General features: G+C 36.9%; 3 protein-coding genes across 8 annotated transcripts in view; 1 reads left to right on the top strand and 2 right to left on the bottom strand.

Annotated features, from left to right (window-relative positions):
* Positions 1–1,893, bottom strand: part of LOC306845350 (KN motif and ankyrin repeat domain-containing protein 4-like) — a 54,734-nt gene extending 52,841 nt beyond the window's left edge. The window contains exon 1 of one of the 2 annotated variants that reach the window (XM_079378097.1): positions 1,702–1,893. The gene's annotated coding sequence lies outside the window, so the exon portion shown is untranslated. The remainder of the gene's footprint in view (positions 1–1,701) is intronic. The other variant, XM_079378096.1, reaches the window with a different exon arrangement.
* LOC306845351 (ubiquitin carboxyl-terminal hydrolase 1-like) lies at positions 836–10,338 on the top strand. Of its 2 annotated transcripts, XM_079378099.1 has the most exons (10): positions 836–1,347; positions 1,736–1,810; positions 4,473–4,654; positions 4,739–4,865; positions 5,026–5,124; positions 5,333–5,499; positions 5,622–6,286; positions 6,804–6,965; positions 7,068–7,269; positions 8,248–10,328. In XM_079378099.1, exons 3-10 carry the CDS (start codon positions 4,485–4,487, stop codon positions 8,999–9,001), a joined length of 2,346 nt encoding a protein of 781 aa, XP_079234225.1. In that variant the 5' UTR covers positions 836–1,347; positions 1,736–1,810; positions 4,473–4,484; the 3' UTR covers positions 9,002–10,328. The 2 variants fall into 2 exon arrangements, with proteins under 2 accessions (XP_079234225.1, XP_079234224.1); XM_079378098.1 differs by lacking the exons at positions 836–1,347; positions 1,736–1,810 and adding an exon at positions 3,942–4,087 and having other exon boundaries at positions 8,248–10,338.
* Positions 9,802–21,321, bottom strand: part of LOC306845349 (dedicator of cytokinesis protein 7) — a 48,270-nt gene continuing 36,750 nt past the window's right edge. For 2 of the 4 annotated variants that reach the window (XM_079378095.1, XM_079378092.1), the window contains 9 exons: positions 20,382–20,513; positions 19,092–19,106; positions 13,356–13,481; positions 13,193–13,282; positions 12,855–13,091; positions 12,255–12,398; positions 11,545–11,651; positions 11,029–11,196; positions 9,948–10,386 (listed from right to left, as the gene is read on the bottom strand). In XM_079378095.1, the coding sequence (XP_079234221.1) occupies positions 10,344–10,386; positions 11,029–11,196; positions 11,545–11,651; positions 12,255–12,398; positions 12,855–13,091; positions 13,193–13,282; positions 13,356–13,481; positions 19,092–19,106; positions 20,382–20,513 (1,062 nt within the window). In that variant the 3' untranslated portion in view covers positions 9,948–10,343. Of the gene's footprint in view, positions 10,387–10,504; positions 10,525–11,028; positions 11,197–11,544; positions 11,652–12,254; positions 12,399–12,854; positions 13,092–13,192; positions 13,283–13,355; positions 13,491–19,091; positions 19,107–20,381; positions 20,514–21,321 lie in introns of all 4 variants that reach the window. The other 2 variants (XM_079378094.1, XM_079378093.1) reach the window with 2 other exon arrangements.

The following is a 21,321-nucleotide window of genomic DNA, read 5'->3' as shown; positions in this document are numbered from 1 at the left end:
CAAGGGGGCTGATAATTTCATCTTTTTTAGGAATTTTTAGGTCAGGTCAGCTATGAAAATGTAAAGGAAATTTTGTAAAAGAAGCATGCAATCGGTGCAGGTCCGTGTGGCGCAACACAAATTAGGCTCCGCAGTAAGCTAAATAAATAATTTTCAAATTAGAAAAAAATGAATTTGTGACATGCACTGGTAATATATTTTTAAATAATTAGTTTACAAGTAGCATATTAGTTTACCAACTCTGTGAAATGCTTATAGAAGTTATTTTATCTTTTATATATCCCAATAATATTGAAAATATATAAAACATATTGCTTTTATTTACATTTTATTTTAAATAATTTTAATTTATTATTATTTTTAAATATTATTGTTCAATTTTATTTGTCTCTTTTAAGATTTTATATATATGTGCTGTTAAAACAAACACACTTTGTTAAAGCATAAGTAATCATACAGACAGCTCATTCTCATATAAATAACACCAGTTCAGAAGCACCTGCAGGTCATTGAATTGTTTGATTTACTTACTTTTTCTAATATGTTGTCTGAAAATAAATATTTTCACAGTTTGCTCTGTGTAGTAGGCCTATTTCTGCATTGCAGTATCTATTTTACAATAATTTATAGTAGCCTATTATATTCTTGGTTTATATTCTTTAGTTCTGCAAAACACTGTACATTCGAGTTGGACCTTTAGCTATATTTTAACGCTTATCTTTATTTAACCATTTGAAAACCCCGTTGGAACTTGCATGCTTGTTTTAATGAACAGATTTTACTAAGATCCCCAAACCATTTGTTTTGGAGTGGGGCAAGCCTTGACACACCCCCTCCCCCAAATACGCTCTACTAATCTGCACACTGTGACTGTCTGTAATGAGATCATATTTTTTTTTGTCAGGTGAATATAATAATATTTGGACTCTCCAATGCATATCTGTTTTGTTTAGAAAATACATTGCTCAATAAAGCAGCCTAGCCTTGTTATGTGAAGATATATGCACAGTGACCAAACCATAGCATCTGAATCCAAAACCTTCTATCTCTGTTGCGCCTGAAACTAGCAAGCAAGCGCGCTCTGCACGCGAATCAAGCAAGAACCTTTCTACATGGCAGCTAGGATCTCGCCTCGGGCATCGCGGGATATTAGAGAGATCTCGACCAGCTGAGCTCACCGTCTCTGGGTCGCTGCAAATGAGCCACTCACCATCGCGAAATAACCGATCCTGAGCTACCGAGCAGCACTGCAGACGAGCGCGCGGCGCAGTGCTGCACTACGGCACGGTTAAACGCATCTCTGCCAGATTGACACGCTGCTCGGCATAACGACAACCCAGTGGGGAGGTAAACAGAAACAGCATAGCCAAGCGCAAAATGAGATGATTTGTGCTATGAGACAGGGGCTGCCCACCTAGACAGCATGGCCAGAAATGTTGTCAAGGTGGCAAGCGCTACAATAAAAACAGCCAAGGTCTGCAACGAAGGTTGTAGTCCAATCTAGAAATACTGAATTATTACTAGAAGAACAGCACATAATAAGAAGAACTGCTTCAAATGCTCAACAAGAAATGAAAAGGGTGGTTTTAAGGGATGTTGGGTGGAATCTTAAGAGGTGTGCTGCATTTTCCAAAGGTAAACAAGAGAAAAGTTGAATAATGGAGCTGACAGATGTGGAATGCATTATCTCACATTGCTTACCTCAGTCTTTGGGGGGGGGGCTATTTTTTCCAAGGCACTGCAGAGGTGATGAGGCAGACCTTCAAGGAAATCCAGCACAGGGAGGAAGCCGCAACCAGCTGCAACGGCGGTAGAGGCACTCCTCACTCCCCTACACACACACACACACTCAGCCTTGGAGGCTGCTATACTGTTGTTATTGAGGTTTGTGGAAGGGGATGGCAGAAGGCGCTCATAACAAGTGCTATACTGTGAGCCTGAACACACCCCTCCCGCAGAGCTCATCCAATGGCAGTCAGCGGGTCAGACACACAAACACACAGCCGTATCAGCAAACACCCCCCATCCAGCTTCCCCATCACATTCAAATGCTTTAGTAGTGCAGCTGACTGATAAAAGATTAAACTGGTGTTTAACCACTTTGCCTATATGTATGCTGCTTGAGCTCTGCCTGAAGAGCTGACATCATCTGTGTGTGTGTGTGTGTGATCCAGCTGGTGTGTATTTTGTGTCACTGATACTGAGGTAGGTATGGTAAAGTGATTTAAAAAACTGCACACAGCTCAGCTGGGGCTGAAAAGAGTGCAGGACATGCCTCTCATTCTTTGAGCGCGCTGGTCTATTTCTCCGCATTTCCAACTCAAAAGCTTCTTCCCAGGGCTGTTTTTCTTCTGACAGTGACTGCGTTCTGTAAGGAGTCACTGTTAACACTGTAGGGGAATGAAAAGAGGTGCCTTTCCTCAGGTTTCTATCTACATTCAGATATAAGTACATAGGAATACAAGAGTTTATATTTGGCTTATGGGGGAGACCTAGTTGCTAGTTGCATAAATGTTTTGAGGTGGTTTCTGTTTGTAAATGTAAATGGATTAAACACAAATAAATAGGCTACAGTAAAGACATAAAAGGAAACAAATATACAAAAAGGTCAAGCCATTGTTTTGGCCAAACAAATAATGCATTTTATTAAAAAATAATTTAAAAAAAGTAACATTATATGGCATTATAATAATTATAGTCAAAATTATAAATTAATTCATGCCATTTCATTTTATGCACAAAAATACAAGATATTAAACATGTGACTCCTTGCCTCAACTGCAAATATTCTTGTCCTGAAAACAGTTCAACCATGAATGCATTTTAGTGTGGATACTGATGTATAGTCTTTTTGACAACTATAGCCTCAGTCTCCTCTTCATAAAAGGTGCATTTACACTCACTCACACTTGATCAGCAGATGCTGATAGGATTTGAGTGGTTTGAGATCAGCCTCCTCAAGCACATCTGCAGATTAGATGCCTCTGTATAATATGTGCATGGGCAGGTGAAATGACTTTCCACTGCAGTGACAGCTGTGTCCAGTTGTGTAATCTGCTGCACTTCATACAGCACTATTCTACACAGCCTTTTCTTTTATCAGTGTTGTGCATGCAGTAGTTTGACGTCTTATATTCAACTTAAATTTGCTACACTTTCCAATGTATTTCATATAATTTTTTAAAATGCAATCTTAATATTGGGGGGGAAGTTGTATAAAAAAGATATATTAAACTAGGCCTATCTTGAATATGAGAGAAAGTAATAAAGTAGATATAGATCTGGGTGTCCAAACTCAGTACTGGAGGGCCACTGTCCTGCAGTTTAGCTTCTACTTTCCTCAGTACATCTGCCTGGAAGTTTCTAGTATGCTTATTAAGACTTTGATTAGCTGATTCAGGTGTGGTTAAATGGGGTTGGAGCTGAACTCTGCAGGACTAGGCACCCCTGATGTTGATGGTTGGTGATTGAATGTCCCAGTTGCTCATGCACTGTTCTTGATGTCCATCTACTGGTGAAAGATAAGAAATACTTTTTGTACATTTAATAATAATAATAAAATAATAATGAACACCTATATGAAACAATTATTAAAAGATTTATTTATTTTCGTATTATTTTAGAATAAAAAAGCAAGCTGAACCTCCTTATTTTATACTGATCCAGATTCAGCCTTCAATTCTATTCACAAACCCAAACCGCAAGGCGCTTACAATCGCCAATCATATTACTGATCTCAGATCGGATTTAAAACGGCAGTCAGTCTACACGCTTGTCAGACGACGTAGTTGTCCAAAATTATGCCTGCAAAATTATATTTCCTTTTATTCATGGCTTTGAAAAAAAAAAATCTTAAACAAAAATACGTATTTAACCATACAGTTCGCGGCAGTGGTCCTTCTTTTATTTCACACAATTTATTCGACCATCTCTTTTTGTTCAGGCTTTAGCGGAGGAGTCTCAGTCGTGGAAAAAAGCGCCAAGTTCTACAGACGCGGTTGTCAAGTTTGTGTATATTTAAAAAGAAACCGCGTACTTGGGATTGTATTTAGCGAAAATGTAACGCGTGCATAGTACAATTCCTTAGGTAAGACCATTAAATGTAGTTTTATTTTTTATTACGTAAGTCTGAAGTAACATTACTCTTGCTGAAAATGAACGTGCATGTTGTGTGGGCTGGGCGGCTACTCAGTTAGCTACACTGCTATATATGTGTCTTCATGCGCATGAGTCAAAAATGATCAGACTAAGAGTCTCGTGAGCATATGACGCAAATATTTAACATTAATCGATTATATTTCAATAAAAAGTTGATATTTAAAGTTATATTCTTAGCAGAAAACGCTTCTATTACGTTCTAGGGCACATCAGAGCTAAGGCTTTCCCGCGGTTCGTGGCTGATCGTCAGTGTTTTTGATTGAGTTTGTTTCGTTTTTTGACACTTGCTTTGGTTTCTCTTTTATCTTCTGTAGTAAATAGTTAAAATGCCTGGACTGCATATTGAAGGTGGAGTGGTGGCTGCAGTTGGCAGTCCTGTGAAGAAGAGCAAACTCTCTCTAAAGTTCTTCCAGAAGAAGGACACCAAACGAGCCCTGGACTTCTCAGAGGCCCCGGCAGAAGACAACAGCACTGCTGAACCAGAAGAGACTACTAAGTATGGAATGTTGTTATTAAGCAATCTAATACAGATTATATTTGAAAATACCATATTTATTTTCCCAAAATGGTCTCTCTTAAGTCATGACCAGGTTGTGCCAATGCCTTGCCCTTCATCTCCTCTCACTTGTGAGAAGCGTGAGAGTCTGGTCCCCTTCGTTGGGCTTAATAATTTGGGGAACACCTGCTATCTGAACAGCATCCTTCAGGTATACTGTTTACCTTACCCACTAATTGTGTATTATTCATGACACTCATAAACTTTAACCACTATATAAATTCATAATGAATGAATATATATGTATATGTAGCATTACAGTAGTTTGGATCCCACTCATCAAAACTTTGTACCCTTCTTACAAATTTTAGGTATTATATTACTGTCCTGGTTTTAAAGAGGCCATCAAATCTTTGTGTCAGTTGGCTAAGCTGAAAGACAAACAGCAAGAAGATGGTGCCAAAAATGAGGTTGGTAAACTTCATCTTTTAAAAAGTGTTTTCCTTTGCCTTGATTATGCTCATAAATATATATCAATACTACTAGCTTCAATTTAGGGAAAAAGTCACTCTAAAATTTAGCTTCTAATTGAATAAATGTACAGAATAGTTTGTCACGTTAAAATTGTTGCCTTTACTGTAATTGATTGCACTAAACATTGCATGTTTTTGTTATCAGGGGGACACTAGTGAGAACACCCTACCTGTTCCCATGGAGCTGCTGGGTAGTTTCCACAGCCTCATCTCTTCTGTGGAACAGCTGCAGTCTAGCTTTCTGCTTAACCCAGAAAAATACAGCGACGGAGAGCTTGCCACACCACCTCGTAAGCTGCTTAACACGCTCAGGTAATGCTGTGGGCCAGAGCATCATTCAGCAACATTGAAAAGACATTTAAACCTCTCAAAAGTTGCTCTCACTGTTGCCTTGATGAGTTTCCAAACAAACAAATTTGATTTCTTCATTGCAGGCAGCTTAATCCAATGTACGAGGGTTACTTGCAGCATGATGCACAGGAGGTGCTGCAGTGCATCCTTGCGAACATCCAGGAGGCCTGTGACAATATCAAAAAAGGGCAAACGGACAATCAGAAGGACAGCACAATGAGCAATGGAATGGGGGAGTCTAACCATGAGGATGATGGGAGCTCTGATGGCCAGTTGAATGGAAAGAGGAAGAGCGACACAGAAGCAGGCAATGCTAAGAAAAAGCCAAAATCTCAAAGCAAATCAAAGAAAAATGAGGAAAACGTGCCTATGACCCGCTCGAAACGTAAGTCCTCTAACGACATAACCACAGAGAGTTCTGATCAGAGGAATGGAACTGAGGAGCAAGAGGAAAAAGAGCAAGAGAAGGACAGAGGGAGCACTACAGAGGAGGAGAAGAATGACACTCCCCCAAAAGAGGTGGGCAAGAGGACAAGGAGAGGGAAGCTGGGCTGGTTGAAGCCATCTGGGAAGCAGCCTAGCATCTTCTCAAAGTTCCGCAGCATGGGACGAATTACTTCACATGTAGGAGGGAGAGGGGAGACCAAGGAGAAATCAGATTGTAGTGTCCAAGAGAAGCAAGAGAAGGATACCTCAGAGAATGAGAGCAGAACTCAAGAAGTTAAACAGAGTCTGGAAAAGAACAAAGGTAAATATTTTACACAAAACTGTGATCAAATCTCCTAGCCATTTTTTATAATTATTTTAATAATGCAGATCATCTACAATTAAATGATGGCAAATGTACTATATTATTTTACATGATATTTGAAAATACAAGATGTGTATTATTAACTGGCCAAACTGATCATCTGTATATTTTGGAACTGAGATTGTAAATTATGGTAAATGGAGAAAATAAATAATAATAAAAGGTATAAACTAAGATATTAAAAAATGAACTAGTTTTAAGAGCTGCAATGAAACGTCATTTTAATTATTTTTTAATTCTATTTATCAATTCACTCCCTCGGTTTAGTATATTGCAGCCACATTGATTTAATTAAAACAATGGAACATTAGTACAACGTAGCCACAATTTACTAAAATAAGGGAACACATTCTTAACAATTGTGATAAATAAAAATGTCTGTATTCCCCCATGTCATGGCTCTGTTAATTTAGGATGTCAATAACTAAAGAATTTGCCTGTATTTTGTAATTAGAGCAATCAGGCCTGGATGTGCTGAAGTGGATGTTCCAGGGTCAGCTGGTGCTGCGGACACGCTGCCTGGAATGTGAGTGTTTCACAGAACGGAGAGAGGACTTTCAAGACATCAGCGTACCTGTGCAAGAGAAGGACAACGGCTCCTCTGACAATTCTCAGAGTGAGTACATTGGCAGTGTTGAATCCATCTCTGTTTGTGACTATCATTCAACACTCTCGGATGCTGGTTAGATTATTTTATAACTGTATCCTCCTTTTTCAGTTTCTCCAGATCCCAAGCCTGAGCTGAAAACTCTAAAGTGGGCCATATCTCAATTTGCATCTGTGGAGCGGATTATGGGTGAAGACAAATATTTCTGTGAGACCTGCCATCACTACACAGAAGCTGAGAGAAGTCTTCTGTTTGACAAAACACCAGAAGTCATCACAATCCACCTGAAATGCTTTGCTGCCAATGGCTCAGAGTATGTATCCTCTACAGATTTTAATGCTTAGTTCTAGAGCTGCACGATTCTGGATAAATTGAGAATCACAATTTTTTGTTTTTTCTCATGAAGATCACGATTCTGAACTTAACAAAACAACGTGTAACTTACTAGAGGCTGTGGCAAAATATTAATTGCCGCAGTCTATTTAAGTGTTTAATTAATTTGCATGAATTATAAAATATATATAATGTATATAGGTGTGTAATAAATGTAATAAACTTAATCTAATATATATAAAATAAACGCTTAATATTAAAATTATGAAAAAATGGTTTAAATGAATGATTCATTGACTTAATGAAATCCAAATTCTTGAATTAATAATTCAATGACAAATAAATTTAAGTCACTCGTCACAACCTAGTGGCAAAACAATGTAATTGATACAAACGTTGCTTTCAGAAGGTGATTTGCTTGATTTTTATCGCTATCATAGACATCAATGTTTATATCCGAACTATAAACTTTCATCCCAGTATTTCTGTGGTATGAATGATTGTAAGACAGAAATAATACTTTGTGATTGAAAAGACTATTTGTGAAGCTGTTTTTTTCCCTAAACATGAATGCTCTGTGTCAGTGGCAGCGCAAATGCAGATTTGAATGTTCCAGTAAGACTTTTTCAAAGATTTAATAGACAAATCATCCTTTAGAAATGAGATCACTTGGGTGTTTGAATCGAGATTGCAATCTTTTAATGATTAATCTTGCAGCTCTACTTAGTTCCTATCTCTCAACTATGGAAACCCTGAAGGGCACCAGTGAATTGCATGAGTCTATTTCCATTGTTTATTACAGCAGAAAAAAAATACAGGAAACATTCAGATTCAGAGAGACTCAGAGAAATAAGGGTAAAAATATTTAGGATTTAGCAACTTGAGACAAAATATTTTATTCTGTCTTGAAGTTACCAATGTGCATTAAGAAGTTGGTACAATCTTCCTCAATCTTTAGGATGGATCCTTATGCTGGCCTTTCCAAGGTGAATACTCCTCTGCAGACCCCTCTCAAGCTTTCCCTGCATGAGTGGTGCACTCAGCCCGATTCTCCAGACCAGAGCCATCACTACGAGCTCTTCGCCGTGGTCATGCACAGCGGCGTAACCATCAGCAGCGGTCACTACACCACTTACATCCGCATGATGGATCTCCATCGCACCACTCTCAGGCTTCAGTCTCAGGATGAAGATCAAGACCGAAATGAAGACACGAAACAGAAGAAAGAGGAGGTACCTCAAACAGAGTACGATGACGGTGAGGTGTCTTTCAGCTTGCCTGGCAGGGGGCGAAATGTGGCCAGAGTCAGCACTACAACAAGCATGTCCAGCAAATCAGGAAGCAAGAGGTCCTCTGAGGGTGTTGGGCTTTTAGGAGGACAGAGAAGTGTCACCAGTTATGAGCTCAGCAACAGCAATCAAACCAATTCAGAGAAGGCTTCCGGCTCAGCCAGTCGTTCCTCCGGTTCTTTGCTTCAGAACACAGTGAAGAAAGAGACCGAGGAAGAGGGAGTTGATGCTATGGTCGACGGGACCCAGGTGAGTTTTGACCTTGCTCTGCGAAACCTTTTGGACTTTGAGGGAAAGTGGATGCTGTTTGATGACTCTGAAGTAAAACTCTTTGAAGAAGAGGACTTCCTCAGAGCCTGTTCCCCCGAGACATGCTCCACCTCTACACCTTACCTGCTCTTCTACAAGAGAGTCTCTCAGTAAAAACAGCCGATGGGACTCAGTTACGAAGTTTTACTGGTAAGATGTGGACTATGAAAGTACGTTTGCAGGCAACTGGAAAAGCAAGTCAGGATGTGTTAATAGTCGATATGTACGTTTGTGTAACAAGTGTCAGTTAAAAGCCTATGTGAATCTTTCAAGGCCATGACATTTGTTGCCACTTTTTTTTTTTTTTTTTGTCTATTACTGTTTTTATACTCTATCTTCTTGTTCAGTGAGTCCATGTCATCTGCTTTTCAGTGACCCTCATGCAAACGCACCTTGGCACTTATTGTAGTGCATATTTTTCTATACTTTCAAGCATTCCATAGAATCTCTAATGAATAGCACAAAATGATTTCTTGTGCACTGAAATTTTATACTTTTTAAAAGATCGATTCTGGCTTGTTTGGGTTTGACTCGCGTACAAATTCATATTTTCGGTGTCCCTGTTATGAAAGTGTATTATTAATAGCTTAAAACCCAAAGTAGATTTCACATTAGTCTTTTCAATCCCCCTTTTTTGATACTAGAAAGCACAGACAATGTGTTTTGTTCCCCGCTGCAGACTATTTGCACACAGAGAACCAAGTTTAGTTTGAAAGGTGGGCAACCTCAAAAGTACAGTGTATAATTTGCCTATAAATGACCACAGGGATAAAGTGACCTATTTTTCTAGGTTTATAGTTTATCTGCCATACCTCAGTCCAGTCTAAGAAGCTTTTCTTTCCCATGTTGTGAGCAGACCCTGCTATACAACAAGTTCTCTGAGCGATAAATAAAACAATTCACGAGAATCTCTTACGTTCTGTTGTATATTTGAGGAGGCAGGGAAAATTTGAATATTTTTCTATCACCTGGCTTTGTAGATTCTTATTGGCCACATTAAAATACCAACATATAAAAATAAAAGTCTTTTGGTGCAGTTTCTTTAACAACACACTGGAATGGCTATTAGAATATTTATTTAGTAAAATATTTAAAGTAAATAAAAAGGTACATAAAACTACATAATGCTGAAAAAAAAAATCATCACCTTTTTTGCTTTTTCTGTAAGGATTAAACTTAAGTTGTACCGTAAATATTAAAAAAGCACTGGGATGAAGTAAATAAAAAAAGTGCGCACAGTAATAGAATACAGGTTTTGACACGTATGCTAAATTCATCATCAGTTATTGTGATCATGTAACAGGCCATTTTGTAAACTCATACAAAATTGGAATGATGCACCAAATGTCTTACCACTCATCTCTTTTTACATTACGGCAGAAACACTGATATCGTGAGGAGGATTGATATATACAAATAAATAAAATTGCATTTGTTCTTTTTATTTCTTCAATCTTCACACGTCTAGCTTGCGAAGGCTCATTCTGCTAAAAGAGTCTCTGAAAGAAAAAGAAAAACTTTAATGTTATAAAAGGAGTAAAAAATATTTGAGGAAACAAAACTTTAATGGTCAGCAAACTTTTTTTTTTTAAATATGCTGGCCAACAACTTGACTACCTTCTCAAGCTGTCCTTTTGCTGCTTGTTAAAACAGAAAAAGAAATCAAGTACATTTAAAACACCCACACCTTTTTGGACAATTATGTAACATTATACACGTGTCATCCATTATGAGTAACTAACTAATCATACATTGCTGTTGACATACTTCATTAAATAGACCGGGCTATGAAGGCCCATTTCCTGACTGTAGTAGGCCTCAATTCAATTTGATTCAGTGATGGAATTTCTATGCATTCTGCAATATTTGTGGTACAATTTAAATCATAATTTTACTTTCATATGAAACTAACTCTGAGCAATTGTAGTGTACTTTACAGTGAACCATCTGACTTGATGTATTAATAGTAATTGCCCTTTGATTACAATATTAAGGCTTGAAGGGCTTAAGGTGGAAACTCCCATTTCATTCATTCAAACGTAGTTTGGTAAACCAAGTTTCTGCAGTACGCTGGTTAATCAGGCGCAAGGTGACGTATACAGGGCATTCTTAACAGCTTTTGATAATTTTAATTGTCTGACCTGTGTGAGTTGACCTGTAATACAGGTTTGTAGAGTTGTGGGATCTTCCTGTTAATGAGAGGTTGCAGAGCTTCTTTCAGTCTGTGGTAGTTCCTCTCCAGCTCCCTCTGATACTCTTTCTGGTCTGGACCAATCAGACTCTTATTTTTGCGAAGGGCATCTTCACATCTAGGGGAATTATTGAAGGTTGCATTAAAGTCTCTCGAAGGGAAGTCAATTGACCCTACGGACATTTTGGTAATGTGTGGAATTTTCCATGCAGCCATTTCAAAGTTCTAATTGTATTACTGACCACTGTATTATTACCATTTAACAGTTAAAATAAACTGTCATGCAACCATACAAAAGCAGCAACATTTACATGGACTGCAATAATCCAATTCTTTTTGGGATAATAGTTGACCTGTATACATATAGTAATACTTTGTTATAAATGTGATGTAAAATGTCACTAGGGTTAGTAGTTGGACTACTGGAGTCCATGTTAACGTAGTGTGAGAGCATCTAGAATCAAACCTCTTGGTGAAGTCTTTGAAGCACAGTCGTAGTTTATTATGATGCCTGTAGAGTTTAGGATCACTTGGGATCTCAGACAGAAACACCTGGGCCACCTCAAGTGGGCCCTATAAAGAAATCAAATACATACATAGGTTAGAATCATTCAAATTATTTACTCGTGTGTGTGCGTGTGTTTTATATACCGGTGGGGACTTAAACCTGAATACACACAGACTCATGGGGACTTGTCACGGTGGGGACCTAAATTGAGGTCCCCATGGGTAAACAAGCTTATAAATCACACAGAATTAAGTTTTTTGAAAATCTAAAAATGCAAAAAGACTCCTGTGAGGGCTAAGTTTAGGTATAGGGTTGGTGTAGGGCAATAGTATATACGGACTGTACAGTAGAAAAACCATTACGCCTATGGAAGTCCCCACAAGGATAGCGAAACAAGTATGTGTATGTGTCTGTATTAGGGTGTGCGATATATATTGTCTGTGATATCGTAATTGTTTTGTTTTTTCTTTTACAAGTAACTACTTGTTAAATAATGGGAACTACTACATGGCAATGAAATATATTACAAACTGAATGCGGAGGCTGAATTTCCAGATGTTAAATGTACCGTTGCGGTGTCATCAAGTTGCTCAACTTAATCCAGAAGAAGATAACAACAGTGATATTGCATATGTATTATTAAGAGAAGAGTAGGCTCAACTAGTCACCTGGTTAACGGTGGTGCCAACAGACCCCTGCAGAACCATCTGTAACATTTTGGCATCAGATGGGTCTTGATGAGTGGCAAAAGCCAGCTCCTGTGTCTTCTTCTGCATGTCCTCAATGGCTACTTCAATAGGCGTGGAAATTATCTGAAAGGCAAATAGTAATATATTAATATCTTCCCTTAACCTTACGAAAACGCTGTGGCATTCAGTGTTATTGTTTACTAAAACCAAAACCATTAATAAATGTTTTTGTTAACTGGAAGCTAAAGTCAAATAATAGATCTTTGCTGAAGTATTGATATATTATATATTTATATAACCTAAATTACTAAAACTGAAATAAAAATAAAGCTAAATATGAATATAAAAATAATTAAAATGACAAAAGCACAAAATTACTACAACTTCAAAAAGAAAAAAAATAATATAATTGTACATAAAATAACACTGGGCATTACTATGGTACACCATGGTATTAAATGAACAAGTACTACACTCATATTCCATTAGCTATTTAAATTATCTTGATATTTTTCATGTAATTTTCATCTTGCATGAATACCTATAGAAGTTTTCACAATGCATGCGTGTTTGAGTTACCTCCTCTTTATGGATGATGTTAATGCGGGTTTTGATGTAGGGGAAAGCGTGGGAGGTAGTGAGAATGGCCTTTCGTTTAAACTGTTCGTGCAGGTCACCGTGAGCTCTTCCGTCGAGTGTGAACGGCGTGCAGTAGACGAAGCGGCGCAGGTTGTAGTTCTTATCGAAGTACGTGATGCGGTCCTTCATTTCATAAGTGTCAAAATATGGTTCAACGTACGTGATCTGAATGAAGGCCTGTATTGGAAAGTGACGTTATTCTTAATCCAAAGTATTGCCGTTTATGGTTTTTAAAATGGAGCACAAATTTTGCACCATAATGCGGTATTTTTACGCACCTTATTTGGGTCCAGTTTACACTTGTCAACTGGATTGGAATCTTTAATGACTTCCACTTGGTCCTCACCAAACCTTTCACCATAAAAACCCTGGAATTAAGACAAAAATAAGAGAGGTTATGTATGTGTACTACTGAAACGGAAAATGCAAACGGTTTTGTACCTCAAGCCGATGTGAGATTTCTGCCAGCTTGGTGATGGCTGGCTCTTTGTAGACAAACTCCTGCTCATCCAAGTCACCAAATTTAGAACCATAAAAACCAACTCTGAAATAGGTGCCAAACATCCGCTTTCCATCCTGAAACAAACAAATGTGTTAATTACTAATGTGCTGTTAATTAAAGCTGCCATTTAAAAACACCAGATAACACGGAAACAAATCCTGTTGGTACTCATTTGACATATGTCATGGGTTTACACTTTAAAACAGTTACTCATAAAGAAATGTAAAGTGCAATGAGGCAAACACAACATTTTCTCTTGGAAGCAAGTTTTCAAGTGACAGCAGCAATGTAAACATTGTCTGGTACATGTTTACATAAATAACCTGCATTCAACACTGGCAATAGTGATGCAATTATATAACAGTGAAATACAGCAAAACACAGACACTACTAATATTATTATAATACTAACATCTACCATTTGAGGATATTTGAAACAACCTCTAAAAAAGAGCAGCAAAAACTTTGATTTCATATATTATTATTATTCCAAATTTCTATATAGCTTCTCGACATTACCATTCAAAAGTTTTGCTTTGAAATAAATTAAACCTTAATAAAAAAATTCCACAAACATTAAACATCTTAACCGTTTTCAACATTGATTTGACGCTAATAAGAAATGTTTCTTGAACAGCAAATCAGCATATTAAAATGATTTTAAAAGACCATGTGACACTGAAGACTAGAGTAATGGCTGCTGAAAAGTAACCAAGTATATTTTAAAGGGGTCATGACATGAGAAATTAAATTGGCCTTTTGGCGCATAAGAGGTCTTTGTACTATTAAAACAAAGACTAAAAAACTACAGAAGAGTCAAGTTTTAAATAGGAAAAATATCGAAACTCTTTGGTCATTTTTGAGCGAGATGCTAACGGTCTAATCCGATTCAATGATCTATGCTAAACTACGCTAAAAATGCTACCGCCAGACCCGGAGATCGGCTGAATGGATTCGAAAACGGTAAAACACTGTTTAACTCTTGGGGAGTTGGAAAATGAGACTATTTTCAAAAAAAGTGGAGTGTTCCTTTAACGCATTTGGTTTAAACAGCTTGTTCGTGTCTTTGTACAGATATCAAAAGGATCCCAGCATAACGAACAACTGGATAGTTTATTTTTAATGGCATCCCGGATCGTGTCTGAGGATTTTGTGTCACAGTGTCATGGAGAGCTCGCAAAGAAACGTTTGTTGTAATAATCACAAACCGTAAATAAATGATTTCGCAATGCTTTGTCTGGAAATAGCCGTTTTTTGGTTGTTGTTTTTTTTATGTTGTCAATACACTCACATGCAATAGTGAGGGGGTGTTGGTACTGTTTCCTATGCAATGATATTAGCCAATCATAACAGTGCCTGATTCCTGACATGCCTTAAAGGACCTGCCCCTTAAAACAGGTCGTTTTAGAGAGAAGGTCAGAATGAGGGAGGAAAATGGGCTTTTTATTTATTTTTTTTGGTGCAAAAAAATGTATTAACATTATAAGTCAACCTCAAGGAACAATCCATGCCATGACCCCATTAAAATAGAAAACGGTCGTCTTGAATTGTAATAATTAAATTGTTATTTCAAAATATTACTTCTTTTTTTTTCAATTGATTAAATGCAGGCTTGCTGAACTTATTTCAAAACCATATCTTTTTATAATAATAAGCCATAAAAAAGAAGAAGAAAGTGAGCATCTCCACATCAGACAAAATCTGAATATAGTTTGAGATTGAGCCAAGCTTGAGGACAGTGGTGCAAGAAGCGGTTCTGAACGAAGTGGGAACTTTCTTTGTAAACTGTATTAGCAAAGGACGACATAACAGGAAGAAGACCAGAGACAACCTGATGTCCTTAAAGAGTAAGTGAACAACTGTACTCCAAATAAGAGACAAAGAACGGAACATAAGTAGCAAGCTCCTCATGAGAAAGTAAACGTGCTGCTGTAGCTTAATACAGAACGTCAAACTGAAACACTTGTTTAATAGAAATAGATGTCAGAGAGAATTAGTATGTGCTGAAGTAACAGGGTAGGCCATAGAAGCACAGTAAGAAAAAAGAGTGGTGGGTATATATGTACAGAGCCGGGAACATATCTGAGTGCACAGGAAGTGAAGTAATAATCAGGTGCAGATAAAGGCTGAACCAAAGCAGACCAACCAAGCCCAAATTTAGATGCTAATAATGCCAACAATGTCTAACAAGACATGAAATATTTTCCATAATAATTATCTTAATTTATGCCATGTATCACATCTATCATAAGTGAAGCAACACATTAAATATACAAAAGATATATATAAGAGCTGTTCAAAATGGGTGTAAACAAATGATCAATAAGCCTAAATGGAAAACTAGATCAGCATTAATTATAAGTAAGCATATTCAAATGAGTCAAAAAATTGTATAAATAAATAGTTAGGAATAAAAGATGCATAAAACTGTGTGACATTCCAGTTCTGTGGAAATGTGTGAAGTTTTCTGCTGAGTTCAAGATTGTGTGTGGGCCTAGTTACCAGGTGTCTGAGATGGTTCAGCCCCTCTCTGGTTCATTGCAAATGTTAAGTCATAAAATTCACGGAAATAAACCCTCAGACTATGAACTTACCACAAGACAATAATTAAAGTGGGAAGAGGAGGGGTCAGCAACCAGGGAAATAAAAAAAGGAGAGAACAGAACATTTTAATCAGGAAACCAGGAAACTCTTTGAAAGACTAACAAAACACATACACAAAACAAAACAAAGAGCAATACTACCATAAATCAATACTTTACAAAGAAAAAAAAAAGACAAACTCAAAAATAAGCATGCAATGAAGAAGCAGGCAGAGAAAAGTGCATTAAGGGTCTTTATTAAACGGAGAGTTGAGAGACGGTGTAATGAATTCCTGGTGTAATGCTGCAATGAGTGTCAAATATGAAGGTTTTGTTGAGTCGTTGCCATGCAATAAATCAATAAAGTGAGATTAATACTAGTATACAAACAAATTTGTGTAAATGAGAACTCAGGGGTCGATTTAGTTTGCAATGAAATAAAAATTCATATAAAGAGAAGGTCAGCTGGACATCACTGAATGTAAATGTTTTGAAACGATGTTCACCATGATATCCCTTTAGAGGAAAAACAGGAAAGAATTCTGCGTCTCAAAACAGCATCTGGACCCTTAATTGAATATAGATTCCATAATTAATAATGCTATCGTTTACTCACACTCATGTCATTCCAAACCTGTATGATGTTCTTTCTTCCGTGGAACATCAAAAATGAATAAATAGATAAAGCCTAATAGTACTGTGTTACGTTTTCAGCATCCTTGGCTCCGGAAGTATTTTCACATTCATTTTTTCCTCATAGTGATTTAATAGTGATTACCAGCTGCGAGGTCAAAATTTCACATTTTAATTTAAAGTTAAAAAAAGAAAAAAAAAGGTAAAAAATTGGACAAAACCACTAAGGTACAAGTTTGTGTACTTACGTTACGAAGAATTGCAAATCACAACCAAATGAAAAATGGAGAAATATAAATGTATTAAAGTTGTTAATTATAGAAACAAAGTTTACTGCTAAATATGCACATATATGCACAATATGAATATTTAATTATTTTCAGAGGATAGGGAGGCTGACTCTTATGTCATTCAAATTGCATGTTTTTTTGTTTGTTACCAGAAATTCAGCTGCTCAAAAATGTTGAAATAGTGTGAACTAATGACTTTAACAAAAGCATATGCCATCCATTAGCAACCTCTGAGCTCACAGTAAGTTATCATTAAAAATCAATTCTCCTATGGAGAAAATCACTAAGACTATACTTCCAGAACCCGTCTGTTGCACTCTATAATGAAAATAAATGAGGACTGTTGCTGTCAAGCTGTCAAAAAACAAAACTAGAAAAAGCGTAATAGTGTCATACTGATATTGTGAGGCTGATCTTTGCAATGACTTGATCCAGTTCACAATGTACATGACTTGTTTACGAATCTGATTCATTCATTTTTTTAAGTTAAACTGACTCAATGATCCAGATTCCAGTCATATATATATTTTTTTTTTTTTTTTTTTTTTTTTTTTTTTTTTTTTTTTTCTGGCCTGTCAGTAACACAGATAACACATGACAGTACGTATGTGTAGTTATGCTATCATCATTCACAGCCTTTTTTTTTTTTTTTTTTTTTTATTATTTTTTTTTATTAATTAATTAATTAAATTTTATATACCCTTTTATTTAACCATACTATGACCGACAAGACCAGGGGACAGAGAAAACAAGAGAGAGAAAAAAAAAATAAATAAAAAATAATAATAATAATAAAAAAAATAATAATTATAATTATAATGATAATAATAAAAATAATAATAATAAAAAAAAAAAAAAAAAAAAAGGAATTAGAAAAAAAAAAAAAAAAAAAAAAAAAAAATTGTGGATAAAGTCAACAGAGAAGGTGGAGAGAGAGAGAGGAAAAAAAAAAGAATGGGGGATAGAGAGAGAGAGGAAAAAACAAAACAAAAAAAAAAAAAAACAGACAATTTGCTTCGATACCTGCTGACAAAAAGAGAAAACAACAGAAGACACAACAGAAGACACAACATCAGAGAAACTGCAGCAACAACCAACATCTGTATGAATCACAATAAATTCTAAATGTTAAATGTTATTGAGCAACACGCATAACTAATATTACAAAATAAGTTTTGAAGCAACAGCAGATCAGAACAATGTGTGTCTGTGAGCACCCGTTTTTACACCAATGTGAATGCTTGAGTGTACACCTGTGTGTGTGAGCGCGCTTGTGTTCATAAGGTTCCTCCATGTAAATGTTTAATAGTGTGTGTGTGGGGAACAACAGCCCCATCCCGCAAGGCATGAAGCAGGCATGGAAGAGACCCAGGCCCCAAACATCCGGAGGCCCCCCAGGGCACGGGACCCCCAGGGGAACCACCGCAGGGACAACTGCGGCCCCCACCCAGAAAAGGGCAGAGGAGAGCCCGAAGGTGGGACATCCGACAGCCACAGTGTAGACACCCCAGGGTGCCGTGGCGGCAAGCCCGCAGGCTCCGCCGGCAGCCGACCACACCAGGGCAGACCGAGCCCTGGGCCCGGAGATCCAAGGGCCCCCCACCCCCCAACCGGGGCCCAGCATATATATTGAAAATATTTTCTTATGTCCTATAGAACAAAGAAAGTCCTCCACATTTGGAATGACATGAGGGTGAGTAAAATATGTTTAGACTTTCATTTTTGGGCAAACCAGTCCTTCAAGGTTATCCACATGTCTCACATAAATCGAACCCTGTGCTTTTGAGACATGATAAGAAGACATAGATGGCAGTACTGATGAAACGGAGTGAGAGAGATGAGGGAGTGAAATGACGCATTCATGAATAAATCTGTCATTAGTGTCACAGTGGCTCCCATGCATGGCCTGTCAAAAATGACAATGTTAACATTATTTTTCCTCAAGAAAGAGAAGGGAGAGAGAGAGAGGAAGATGAGACAAGGAAGAGGGACGCTGCTGCCCACACACCACTGACAGCAGTCCCACGGAAAGAGAGAAGGAGGGATGGACGAAGAAATTAAAACGTCCATAAAAATGTTAATGGGTCAAATTCACAGCAAAAAGAGTCATGATATATGCCCACAGCTTGCACGTATGGGCCAAGCATTAACCATGAAGTATAGCACCTACCTCCCAGCCTGTGCTCTGTATAACAGAGAGAATACAGCACAAATCAACATACACCGGTCATAATCACCCCCTTCACTGACTGCAAAGCATTATGGGGAAAAACTTGTTTCTGAAAATCCATGCACTACTGTTAAAAAGTTTGGATGCAGTTCAAATTCGGAAAACAAACAAAAAACAACAACACTGAACTGTACTCTATTTTTTAGACTGAATTCACCATGCAAGACTCTTCACCCCCGTATACTGCATGCAATAATATAAAGTAACTATATATTACATTTTTTAAAGAAAATTAAATTACACGTGATTGCTTGTTGCATGATACTAAGGTGTTCTGGGTTGATGCCGGAAAGTTTCTATACAGGTGTTTGTTGCATTGCGGTTGTGGTTGCTTACTAGTTCAGCTCAAAAAGGTCACCCCTATGTCTCTATGATATTCTGGTCACCTCTTTCAACATATGTAAAGGTCAACTCTGACTGCGCTCAAAAGTTATAACACACTTCTCCTCAACCAGTCACTCAATTTGAGGAATCAATAATATCAATAGCATTAATGCTGCAAACTAGTTGCTCAATGCTACGCATGAGCAAGATATAAGGCCCGTTCACACCAAGGACTATAAGTTTTAATAATCAGTCTAATCCAAAGAGCATAGTGGAGTCCACACCACACCTAAAATGATAACGTGACAGAGGAACAATATTGTTGGAATCAGTTTCATAATGTTTTGGCTGGTTTTCTAGCTAATGAATGATAAAATGTTCATAAAATGATACTTGCATTTCTATACTAAAAATAGTATATATATATATATATATATATATATATATATATATATATATATATATATATATATATATATATCAATCAGAATCCATCAGACTGTAAAGAACTTGAGAATTTAGCACATAAGCATTATAAACAGGCTGTGTGTTGGTGTAGTAGACACAAATATAGTTACCGTTATAGTTATCATTCTTAGTGTGAATACCATTCATAACCCCCAGGAAATCTCACTAAATAAAGCTCACATCCATAGTACCTAACAGTCACTCTGATGTAAAAGAGATAAACACAGTCATGCAGTCTTGATAATGCAAAGTCTCTTTCATGTGTCACACATAAATCACGCCAATGTTGCCAAGTTAGACATCTGGCAGGTTGTTGCTTTGTGCTTCTAGGCCAATAATACAAAGTCCTGTAGTCTTATACAGCATGAAGAGGCTAAACAGAGCATTTATTTTAGGATCCAAAAGATTAATAACTACACCTTTAATATAAGCATTTACCTGGTGTACAATTTTGCCAAAGGCTTCCTGAAGTTTACCATGAATAGTGGCTAATTTCTTGGCATCCCTGTTGGCCTCGTGAATAGGGATGAGGACCTTGTAGACTTCGTTCACTGATTCGTACATACCAGCCTGGAGACAAACAACGATAAGAATGGCCCATGACCGGTATAAAACAATATGATTTAATACAGTTAAATAACTACATGTCAGTTTCCTGAAATTAATATTTTTATTTTGCACAATACTGTATATACTCAGAGTATTTAAATGAATAAATAATTAAATATTCAGTAAAAATCTTTTATACACACAAAAATCTTTTTTTTTTTAACTATTAAATTATTATATAATACCAAAATGCAAATAAGCTAAACTAAATGATGCTATAACAAGCTAAATCTTATTATACATAGCAATCAAATAAATTGAATGAATAGTTCACCCAAAAATGAAAATTGGCTAAAAATTTAATCACTCCAAAATGTAAATGAGTTTGTTTCTTAACTAGAGCAAATTTGGAGAAATTTAGCTTCACTTGCTCACCAATGGATCCTGTACATTGAATGGGTACCATCAGAATGAGAATCCAAACAGCTGATAAAAACATCACAATAATCTACAACTGATCGACACGACTCCAGTCCATCAATTAATGTCTTGAAAAGTGAAAAAAAAAGCAAGTCTGTAAGAAACAAATCCATCATTAAGGCATCTTAACTTAAAACTGTTGCTTCTGGCCAAAATATGAGTCTACAATCCATAATAACGCTTCCTCCAGTGAAAAGGTCTATCCCCCGTGGTCCTCTCACATCAAAATCCACCAACATATTTGTTTGTTTAGAACTGTTCTGGACTGTTTTTACTTGTAAATGCAGTTTGACCTGTGCACATTTCTCTCAACTTTTTTTCAGTGGAGAAAGCAATATTATGGATAGAG

The sequence above is a fragment of the Barbus barbus genome (genome assembly GCF_936440315.1).
Source record: "Barbus barbus genome assembly, chromosome: 25".
NCBI classification, from domain to species: Eukaryota; Metazoa; Chordata; class Actinopteri; order Cypriniformes; family Cyprinidae; genus Barbus; species Barbus barbus.
This window is presented reverse-complemented; position numbering and strand designations above follow the sequence as displayed.

Excerpts from the sequence above, each read along its gene's own strand:
- LOC306845351 (XM_079378098.1), top strand. The coding sequence starts at position 4,485 with ATGCCTGGACTGCATATTGAAGGTGGAGTGGTGGCTGCAGTTGGCAGT. Across the intron at positions 5,125-5,332 it reads AAGATGGTGCCAAAAATGAG|GGGGACACTAGTGAGAACAC; the intron begins GTTGGTAAACTT and ends TTTTGTTATCAG. Across the intron at positions 6,287-6,803 it reads GAGTCTGGAAAAGAACAAAG|AGCAATCAGGCCTGGATGTG; the intron begins GTAAATATTTTA and ends TTTTGTAATTAG.